The following is an 11572-nucleotide window of genomic DNA, read 5'->3' on the forward strand; positions in this document are numbered from 1 at the left end:
ACATGGAGATCACAATCAAAGAACATGGTAGTGCTCGACCAAGTTCTTCTGAGGTGCCAAGTGAAAAGAAGGAGTTCAAGAAAACTGATAAGAACTCCAAATCGTCAACAAAGGAAACAATGGTCGTCGAAACCAGCAGTGCACCTGTGAAAATATCGTCAAAGCCTAAGTATGAAAAGAAGAAAGAGTCATTCTCTTACAACTACCAACGAGACAAGCCTACATTGAAAGAGTTGCAGGCTAAGAAATACCCATTCCCAGATTCTGACTTGTCTGGAATGCTCGATGACCTCTTAGAGAAGAAGGTTATACAATTGCCAGAGTCCAAGCGCCCTGAGCAAGCAAACAAGACAAACGAACCCAACTATTGTCGTTATCACAGGCTGGTGAGTCACCTTATTGAAAAGGGTATATCACTCAAGGAGAAGATCATGCAGCTCTCCAAGGAAGGAAAGACCATTCTTGACTTGGATGACACAGTAACCACAAATCAAACTACTGTAGTATTGGAGCAACCTGACGAGCCAATTATACGACAAAGACAGTGTGTCTATATGTTGCCGTTCGGGAGTTTTGATCCTATGGCATTACGGATCCAAGGGTCATTGTCGTCACTACCTCCAATGCCATTGGAAGAAAGACTACCTCTTCCGGATAAGAATGAGGAAAAGAAGCATGAAGATGACGATGAAGGTTAGACTTTGGTCACGCGCAAGAAGTCAAAGAAACAAATAAGGCAGATAGCGCAACCTGTTCATCGTCGAAGAAAACAATCAAAGAAGACGAAACCTCGCAAGACGAAGGGAAAGAGAAAGTCCAAAACAGTGGTCAAACCACATGTCTTGCCTATCGATATACTTGAGAAAGAACCACCAAGTCCCGTCACCTTAAAAGCCTTCTTCCCACAAGACTTCTTAAACAAGGTTACCGTGTGCACCGTCTCAGCTATGGAAGGTGGTGATGATAAAAAGAAGATAGAGGAAGGACGCCCAGATGATGCGGTATTGCCACAACAGTTGCATTATGAAAAGGAGAACGAAACAGTGGCTGCTCTTGACGCCCTTCCTACAAACATGGGATGGAAGCAAATCTTTCATCTACCTAAAGAGATTCGTCAGCTGATAATTCAAGGACTTGAGAAGCCTGAGTTGTATGTGGGCAAGATGAAAGAAAAAATTAAGCCTCTTGAGCAATCAACTGGATGTGTCTCCTGCAACGCAGCCTTGAGTTTTTCAGATGAGGATTTACTTCTTGGATCCAAACCTCACAACAGGCCACTTTATGTGTCCGGGTACATCCGGGGGCAAAAGGTCAAGCGCATCTTAATAGATGAAGGCTCAGGAGTCAATCTCATGCCAAAAGCCACTATGAACGAATTAGGGATCACGATGGATGAACTCTCCAGTAGTCGAACAATGATTCATGGTTTCAACTTGAATGGGGAGCGTGTGGTTGGCATGATCCGTGTAAACCTTACCATGGGTGATCTTTCTTCCGACACATTGTTCCATGTCATGGATGGCAAGACATCATTCAAACTATTGCTGGGACGACCTTGGAAGCACGAGAATGGAGTTGTCGCCTCAACCCTCCATCAATGCTTGAAATATTATCGTGGTGGCGAAAGGAAAATAGACGGAGACGCCAACCCTTTCTCTATGGTCGACTCTTTCTTCGCTGATGCAAAATTCTTTGAAGAGAATGGTACTTCCAGTGAGTTCATGCCAACCACCATCTCTTCAACAGGAAAAGGAGGTAAGCGGGAAAAGAACATCATCAAAGAAGATGAAGCTGCAAGTCCTGCTAAATAAAATGATGTTAAGAAAGAGGTAGACAAGACCAGCAAAACAACTACTCCTGTTGCATCACCCAAGAAGCAAGAGACGACGCAGGAAACTACACCACCAGTACTACGCTACATCCCGAAGTCTCGCCGCAAAGATGGGGAGAGTCCTTTTGCAGAGTGTCTAACACCAAAGATAGAGCCTAAGGATAAAAAGTCAAGTCTGGTGTATAAGCAGGAATGGGTGGCCAAAGTCGTTACACCTCTACCAAGTTCATCTCAAACGAAAATTGTGAGACCTCCTCCGAATGGTTTCGTCTGTTCATCCAGTCAATCATCAAGTGAGGAAAACAAAGGGATATTTGATTCCAATGCTTACAAGCTACTTGCGAAGGCTGGATATGACTTTACAAATCCGACTCCTCTCGGCAAAGTTATGGAAGTTGAGACGTACGGTCTTAACAAAGCACAACATGAAGTGTTCAAGCAAGATGGGAGCTTCATGGTGACCAGGGTCGGGCTCGGATATGAGTCTCTTACGCCTGTGAAGATTGGTGCTCGTAGAAAAGGGGCTACTGCATCTTCTCATCACATCACAGTAGAAGAGGTCGAAGAAAATGAAGGAGAGCAAAAGATGCATCCATCTTCAGTCTTCGATCGAATAAGTCCACCTGCAGAGAAGTGTCGCCCTTCTATATTCACAAGGTTAGGGAGACAAAGTGCTTCAACCAAACACATTTCTGTATTTGCTAGGCTTGGCAATCAAGGAGAAAGTAAAGTCAAAGTGTCAACACCTTCGTTGTGCATAAACAAGAAGGGCGCAATACATGAACGCTTGGGCGGTCCATCAAAAATAGTCTTCAGTCGACTAGGGGCTCCCAAGAAGAATAGTAGTAAGGGTCGTCCTCTCTCAACTTCTCCAACACAAAGTGAAGAAGAAGTAAGAGTAAGCGATGACTTGAGAAGCGCAATACCATCTCGCATGAAGCGTATTCAAGTAGTGGATATCATCCAACATGAGCCACTCAAAGCAAGGAGGCGCGTACTAGTTCTTACTGGTCAGCAAAACTATGCCGAAGAGCTTGTGTCTTCATCTTCACGTCCCTGTGATACAAAACTATACCTGACGAGAACGAAGAAGTTGAGGCGGACGAGGCCCCTGAAACACTTGAAGACGGGGGCAATCGACTGTAGATGAACTCAACGAACTCAACTTGGGAACTATTGAAGATCCTCGGCCCATTTATGTCAGTGCTCTGCTGACTAAGGAAGAAGAAGAGGAGTACTACAAGTTGTTTGTCAAGTACAAGGATGTCTTCGCTTGGAGCTATAAGGAGATGCCTGGACTCAGTCCAAAAATTGCAGTTCATCGTCTAGCAATCAAGAAAGGCACCAGTCCCAAAAAGCAACCTCAACGTCGTTTCAGGCCGGAGCTTGTACCTGAAATTGAAAAGGAAGTCAATAAAATCATTGAAGCAGGTTTCATTCGAGAAGTCAAATATTCTACCTGGATAGCAAACATTGTCCCAGTCAGAAAGAAGAATGGACAACTGCGCATATGTGTCGACTTTAGAGACCTTAATGATGCATGCCCGAAGGATGACTTCCCTTTGCCAGTTACAGAGTTGATGATTGACGCAACCACTTGTCATGAAGCCCTCTCATTCATGGATTGTACTGCTGGTTACAATCAAATACATATGGCACCTGAAGATAAGGAAGCAACAGGTTTTCGAACCCCAAAAGGAATTTTCTGCTACACAGTCATGCCGTTTGGATTGAAGAATGCTGGCGCTACGTACCAACGCGCAATGCAAAAGATCTTTGATGACTTGCTGCATAAAACAATAGAGTGTTATGTTGATGACGTGGTTGTCAAATCAAAGAAAAGAGAAGACCATATCAAAGACCCTCGAACCGTCTTTGAAAGACTTAGAAAATGTCAACTCAAGATGAATCCACTCAAGTGCGCATTTGGAGTCACATCTGGGAAGTTCTTAGGTTTTGTGGTCAGGCATAGAGGCATTGAAATTGACCAAACAAAAATCAAAGCTATCAACGAAATGCCGGAACCAAAGACATTGAAAGACTTGCGCGGATTGCAAGGACGTTTGGCATACATCCGAAGGTTCATCTCTAACTTAGCCGGGCGTTGCCAGCCGTTTAGCCATCTCATGAAAAAGGATGCTCCATTTCAATGGGATGAAAAATGCAAAAATGCTTTTGATAGCATCAAGAAGTACTTGGCCAGCGCGCCAGTGCTGGGGGCACCAATTCCAGGAAGGCCACTTGTCCTCTACATTGCAGCACAAGAACTCTCACTGGGGGCAATGTGTGCTCAAGAAATTGAAGACCGCAAGGAGAGAGCACTCTCGTACCTTGGTTGGAGCTGAGTTGAATTACGCGCCCATAGAGAAGATATGTCTTGCTTTGGTGTTCGCCATCCAGAAGTTGAGGCACTACATGCAGGCGCATACCATACATGTGGTCTCAAAAGCTGATCCAATCAAGTACATACTCTCAAGACCAGTCTTGTCTGGAAGACTTGCGAAATGGGCAATGTTGCTTAAGCAGTATGACTTGGTGTTCATGCCTCAAAAGGCTGTGAAAGGTCAAGCTATCGCCGACTTCTTTGCTGATCATCCAGTGCCAGCAGAGTGGAAAATTTCAGATGACCTCCAAGGAGAAGAAATTTTCTATGTGGACGTCCTACCTCCATGGCAAATGTACTTTGACGATGCTGCAAGGCAAGATGGAGCTGGAGCTGGAGTTGTATTCGTAACTCCACAAAATCATCTTATGCCATATGCCTTTACACTCACTCAGTTGTGTACAAAAAATATGGCAGAATACCAAGCTCTCAAACTCGGTCTTCAAATGGCGATCGAAATAGGTGTCAGGGATATGGACATATATGGAGACTCAAAGCTGGTGGTCAACCAAGTCCTTGGTGAATATGAAGTGAAAAAAGAAGACTTGATTCCCTACCATCAACAGCATTACAATCTCTTTGAATCAACTTGACGACATCTATGTTGGTCATGTGCCAAGGAGTGCCAATAAGTTGGCTGACGCGCTTGCTAATCTTGCAGCCACTTTGGCACTGGGTGCAGAAGAGTCTATGAAAGTCCCAGTCTGCAATGGTTGGGTAGTATCAACGCTTGAAGGAGAAGAAAATGTAGACACAACCAACATGATATGCGTCTACACAGTTGATGAAGATGACTGGCGTCAACCTATCATTGATTTTTTGGACCACCAAAAACTACCCGATGATCCCAGACAAAAGGTAGAAATACGTCGACGTGCTCCAAAGTTCATTCACTATAAAGGGACACTCTACAGACGTTCTTTCTCAGGCCAATGGTTGAGGTGTCTAAGCAAGGACGAAGCTACTGAAGCAATGCATGAAGCTCATTCTGGCATTTATGGTGCTCATCAATCTGGGCCTAAACTTCATGATCGTGTAAAGAGAATGGGGTATTACTGGCCAACCATGGTGCAAGATTGTATGGACTTTGCGAAAAAATGTGAACCCTGTCAGTTCTACGCAAACTTCATACACCAACCGCCGGAGCCGTTGCATCCTACTGTTTCTTCATGGCCCTTTGAAGCTTGGGGACTTGATGTTGTGGGATCTCTTACTCCAAAGGCCTCAAATGGACACGAGTATATCCTCGCTGCCACTGACTATTTCTCAAAATGGGCAGAAGCCATCACACTACGGGAAGTGAATAAAGAAAATGTTGTGGACTTCATTAGAACCCAAATCATCTACAGATATGGTGTACCTAAACGTATCACAACTGACAATGGGAAATAATTTTTCAACCATCTGATAACAAGTCTGGGAGAAAAATTCAAGTTCAAACAATACAAGTCATCCATGTACAATGCCTCTGCAAATGGTTTGGCTGAAGCATTTAATAAAACTCTTTGCAACTTGTTGAGAAAAGTTGTAGCAAAGTCAAAGCGAGATTGGCATGAAAGAATTGGTGAGGCGTTGTGGGCATAGCGTACCACATACAAAACACCTACTCAGGCAACCCCGTACGCGTTGGTGTATGAAGTGGAGGCCGTGCTGCCTTTGGAGTTGCAGATCCCTTCCTTACGCATTGCTATTCAGGAGGGACTCACAGATGATGAGAATGACAAATTACGATTAGCAGAGTTGGAAGCTCTCGATGAAAAGAGATTAGAGGCTCAACAAAAGCTCCAGTGCTATCAAGCAAGGTTGTCACGCGCATTCAACAAAAAGGTGCGCCCTCGTTCTTTTCAAGTATGAGACCTCGTCCTTGCAGTACGAAGACCAATCATCACCTCTCACAAGCCAGTTGGCAAATTCACCTCTAAGTGGGATGATCCATACGTGGTACAGGAGGTCTATACAAATGATGCTTACAAAATCGTGGATGAAGACGGCGTTCGGGTAGGCCCAATCAATGGGAAGTTTTTGAAGCGTTACTATTCTTAAATCCCAACAGTGAAGGCTCCTAAGCAAGAGCGTAAACTGCAAGTCCAAGCTCCTAAGCAAGAGGTTAAACTGTATACAAACAAAAAAAACAAACAAACAAACAAACAAAAATCTCCAAAAAAAAAAAAAAATACTCCTTTCTTCCTTTATGAACTACGTCGGCTTGATCTTGTGAAATACACTTTGTGCTTCACAAGTACGTAGGCAACTTGGGTGAACATGTAGCTCAAGTGCAGCCACACCTCCAAAAAATAATCCCTCTCTTGAACTACGTTGGCTTGATCTTGTAAGTTGTCATCTTGGTAGCTTTGCAAGTACGTAGGCAGTTTGAGCAAACACTTTGTTCAAGTACAACCACACCCAAAAAAAATTACATCAAAATAATTACTCCTGGCCCGCAAGAGTTTAAACTGTGAACGGCTAAATAAATAGTATTGTAAGTATTTGTTTGTATAAATAAATATAATGGAATATAACACGCTGAAAGGGTGTTATTGCACATAAACGATTAAGACAAACAAACATCTTAGAAGCATTTGGTCCATTAGGCTACAAAAAAAAGGATGAAATCTAGATCTAAAAAGAAAAAAAAAATCTGAGTGCCTATGGATCAACATCCAGAGAAGCCCGCATCTCTTCCAATTCAACTCTTCGCTCTTGAAGTAAGGCTTCCTCTTCAGGACTCAAAATAAGGAAATCGTCAAACTCGGTTAATTGTCTCTCCAACTTTTGAAGATCATCTTGCAATGAGATTAAAGATATATCCCCAGTTTCTAAATTGCTTTGCAATGTCTTTTCCTTCTCTCGTGCTTGCTTGAGTTTAGCTTCAAGATCGTTTATTTCTTCCAGAGTAACAGAAAGTTCCACAGCTTGCTCTCTATGCTTTTCTTGCGCCTTATCATGAAGAGATTTGGTATCCTCAATCTTTTGATGCCACTCCAGCCTTTTGTCCTCTAGCAATGCAGGATGATGACACTTTGCTGCCTGTTTCTCTAGTGCAAGGTAAGCATGGATCGCACCCACATAAGAATCCACTCGCGCCTGTAGTGAAGTACAGTCACCTTTGAGTTGTCGAATGCGCTCATAACACACATTAGCCTTCATTGCCACTTCCCCTACATTAGAGAAACTTGCATTTTTTAATTCTCCCAAGACCTACAAGCGGATCGCGTCTAGTGCCCTGTCAAAAATCCCCTTAAGTGAAGGAGGTGGGCGAAATGAGGCCTTGGAGCACGTAGGGAGTGTGGTAGGTTTAAATGGTATTGTTAGAGGCTTAAACTTCTGCCTTCGATCGTCAGGTTTGCAAAGAGGAGATACATGAGTTGAGGCTGGACTATCCACGGCAGTCTGACTACCATTGGCAAACGAACTGTCAGTCTGGCTCCCCTGAGATGCTAGACCAGAAGAGTATCTTACGGGTATTGATTTATTAAGAATCATAAGCCCCTTCCCTTTTCCAGGCTTCATCTTTGGTGGACGATGCGGAAGACGATATTCCGGAGCAAGGGAGACTGTCTCCAAGGCACGTTCATCTTCTTGGAAAAAAAAAAATTGATGATCAAGTAGGGAAATAAATAAATAAACAACGATAATCACAAAAGAAGAGAAGCTGACCAGTGTCTAGGAAGGCATTCTTGATGCACTCGACACCCCCTCAAAAATCTGGGCGTCTAGTCTAACATCATCTGCATCCAAGACAGACACTTTTCTCTTGCCACGACGATCATGTTTAGGGTCAATCTCAGAATCTGAATCACTGTGGTGTTTGTTCTCAATATGGCCTTTCGCTTTAGGGACAACAACTTTGGATTTCGGGGGCACTGCTTGCTCTCGAGACTGATTTCTAGTATCCCCATGATGATCACGCTTTTTAGTCTTGTGGTCACTTCCGGTACTATGCACAAGAATGTCAACTTTCTTTCTTAGATCCTTCGGGTAAAGTTCCTTCCACCATTTAGTAAAACCAAGGGTGACATTCTCATCCCATCTGAACGAAGGACTGGGAAGGTAAACGCGAGACATGCTACCTGTAAACAAAAACACTTGCCAATATTTAAGTGCCTCGAAGCATGTGACGTCAGGTTTGTCTGAACCACGATTCAATACGCCGGGAATGTCTTGACAAAAGCCAAATTGTCTACTAAACCGATGGGGATTATAAGGTTCAAGGTGAAACCCATTACTCAGACGCAAACACAAATAGGAGGAACGAAGGGATGCACGATAGTCGAGCCCCAGGGCATCAAGATCACCATTGTCTAACAAGACATCTACTTTGTGTTTATTTAACATAAAACGCTTTGTATCAAATTTTCTTCCCTCATGCATGAGTTTTCGAGCTTCTTCGGGTTTTGCATTCCTCGCTCCAACGGGACCTGAATACTTAGTCATATGGGGACCTGTCGGTGATGGATTTATCGCATGATAAGTGTCAAAGTAATTTGCAATCCACCCGTATAAGTAATGTGTCGGGAAGAATGACCTGGAGTATCCGGGGTTCATAGACGTGGCTAACCCATTCAAACCTTTGTAAATGCTAGCTAATACAGTAATCGCCAGGCTAAAAACTCGACCTTCTTCCATCATACTTGCAATCTCGAAGGTAGCTGGTCTAATTAATCTGTCGCTATCTTCCGGCAAAACAAATATGCAAAGCCAGCATGATAAATGCGCGGGTAAATAAAACTTTGCCCGTCGGGAATCATTGCAAGCAAGCTTTTCAAATAGGGAGCGCTCTTCCTCTGTCCATTCATCAGATGATCGGGGCTCAATCTCACCACTTGGATTCTGGGTTGAAGCTGGAGGGTTTTTGGTGGTCCTTCGACTTTTGACAGGAGGAGGGTATACAACCTGCCATTTGCACCAGAAGTCAATCCATTGTTGAGCAGAAACTTCACCTTTGTCCTTTGATTCCTTCAAAAGGTAGTGAAACGCAGTAAACAAAAAGGTGCACGTAGCAAGGACAGTCAAATTCTTTTCTTCAGTCTTTGACTTTAGGATGCTAAGTTGAGACACCGTTTCATCATAAATCTCTCCCACAATAGGGAGGCCTCCAAGTTTCTTTAGATCCCACAGGGAGATATAAAATTCGCCTTCTACAGTATGAAAGGTATTAGTATCAGGACACCATCCTTCGAAGATGGCACGCATGATTTGTAAGTCCTTATCATAAGAATATAAGGAAGCATAGACCGCTTGACGGATAGAAGCAGTCGAAAGGATGTCACTAAAGCGAGCAAGTACATCTTCAGTCCACTCCCAATACTTCGGCATGTAGATCGATTCCCCGTAAATTTTCAGGTTGAAGGATCCCCATCTAACTTTTCCTGAAATGATTTATCGGGAAAAACAATGTTGCGGTTTATCGGATTTATCAATTATAATCATAAAAACATGAGAAAAATTATATTCATCAACTTTTCAATTTTAGATCTGAAAAAGATAATAAAATGCAACATGTGACGTTTTTCCTTAGTCATGAAGTATGTTTTAGTAATTATTCACTAATTAAGTCACTATTTATGCTATTTTTCATCAAAAATTCATAAATCATGCATGAAGACTTCATTATAGCCTATTATTTTACACACATCTTGTAAAATTGCATGTGACAACATACTAAATTTCTATGACCAGATTCGAAATATTTCTCATATTAACCAATTTTTCATTTAAATTCGATTTTTATCATGAAAAATTCATATTTCGAGCATAAAAACTCCAAAAATTTTGAAAATTTCCATATCATCTAAAAAATAATATATGTGAAAACATATATAAAAACCACTGAAAAATTCGAAGTTTAGCTAATTTTCGTCCAAAAATGACATGTTTGTCATAAAAATCTCATTTTAATGCCAATATTATATAAAATGAACAATAAAAATCCATAAATTAACCAAAATATCCTAAATACATTTTAGGATCAGAAACTTTAACATGCATAATTTATTTCGTGATATATCATAATAACACAAATTTATAAGTTTTATATGTTAATCATATAACTCGGAAAAACTATAACCGATTTGCATGCAAACAATCTTGTGCTCATGATACCACTTGTTAGAAATCTATATCTCATAACTCAACATATTCATATATGTGATGATTTTAATTTAGTCATACAATTAAAAGATGATCTTATGCATGCAAACTTCAATTAAAAGAGAAGAAATCATTGTCCTTACTACATGATTTCGGTCATATGGGCACCAACAAGATCTCCTTCTTGTTAGTTCTTTAGCTATCCAAATATAAGGATGATCCTCCAAAAATCCCAAAGTAGAGATTCTCCTCTTGATTGCACCCAAGACTATCCCTTATCCCCACTAAATAATATTAGCTAGATATTAGTTTAGTAGTTTACCTTAAAATTGATTACTAACACTCATATATTACATTAATAATTTTAGTAATTTCTTTGAACAATTTGGATCAAAGTTTCTCAAGTTTTTAGAGAAAAATGAAGGAGAAGAGAGAAAAAGGCATGTGAATGAATTATCATCATATGAATGTGTAAGAGAGGAAAATAATAACCAACAACCCTTCATGACAAGGGGAGTGTCAAGGTTTTGGTAGAGCCAAAATGGCATCATTTCTTTTCCTTTTGCTCTTCTCAATATTATAGGTGTGTAAGAATAGGTAGAGTAGGTTTTATTAATTTATTCTTATCACATAAAATAATCACCCACTAAAGCCTACCACCCACAATATTTAGGTCCACTTCTATAAAATGGACTACCATTTAATTTTTGTCATTTTGTCATTTGTCACACAATATGTCACATGTAGTATGCTACATGTTATTAATTAATTTTAATGCATATTTATCACATAAATATCATTTTATGAATTAATTAAATTACATCCAATAATTTGACTAGTGATACATGATCATAAAAATTAAATGGGTCATGTAATTATAATTCACAATATCTTGTAATTATAATTAACCATTCATTCCTATCTCTATTGTTTCTCAAACAATAAATAATTTTAGTAACAAAGCATTTTATTACTAAAATAAATCTTATTTAATCCCATTACAATAAGATATTTATTCTCTCTCACAAATCGAATTGTTCAATTTTAAGTAATTGATCAACTTGCATCGTCATACAATTAATCAACTTTATAGATAAGGGCATTATCCTTTAGGTGTGACCTTAAGGGATCAACTGACCACCACCGTCCCACGACAGTAACGTCAAACTCTACCAAGCCAATCGTTACCGATTAATGTTGATCAGTCGACTATATAATTGAATCATCCCTTACGTATTCTTTATATGAGATTTAATAATGATATTTAA

General features: G+C 40.8%; 3 protein-coding genes across 3 annotated transcripts; 2 read left to right on the top strand and 1 right to left on the bottom strand.

Annotated features, from left to right (window-relative positions):
* The first annotated feature begins 947 nt into the window (after positions 1 to 947).
* Positions 948 to 3565, top strand: LOC141629114 (uncharacterized). The gene is made up of 5 exons (XM_074442170.1): positions 948 to 1521; positions 1715 to 1755; positions 1824 to 2889; positions 3014 to 3399; positions 3497 to 3565. The coding sequence occupies exons 1-5, from the start codon at positions 948 to 950 to the stop codon at positions 3563 to 3565; spliced, it is 2136 nt and encodes a 711-aa protein (XP_074298271.1).
* A 777-nt stretch (positions 3566 to 4342) lies between these two features.
* Positions 4343 to 5606, top strand: LOC141629115 (uncharacterized). The gene is made up of 2 exons (XM_074442171.1): positions 4343 to 4733; positions 4876 to 5606. Exons 1-2 carry the CDS (start codon positions 4343 to 4345, stop codon positions 5604 to 5606), a joined length of 1122 nt encoding a protein of 373 aa, XP_074298272.1.
* A 2271-nt stretch (positions 5607 to 7877) lies between these two features.
* Positions 7878 to 9530, bottom strand: LOC141629116 (uncharacterized). Its single transcript, XM_074442172.1, has one exon. The coding sequence runs from the start codon at positions 9528 to 9530 to the stop codon at positions 7878 to 7880; it is 1653 nt and encodes a 550-aa protein (XP_074298273.1).
* Between the last annotated feature and the right edge of the window lie 2042 nt (positions 9531 to 11572).

Source organism: Silene latifolia, chromosome Y (assembly GCF_048544455.1).
Source record: "Silene latifolia isolate original U9 population chromosome Y, ASM4854445v1, whole genome shotgun sequence".
NCBI lineage: Eukaryota > Viridiplantae > Streptophyta > Magnoliopsida > Caryophyllales > Caryophyllaceae > Silene > Silene latifolia.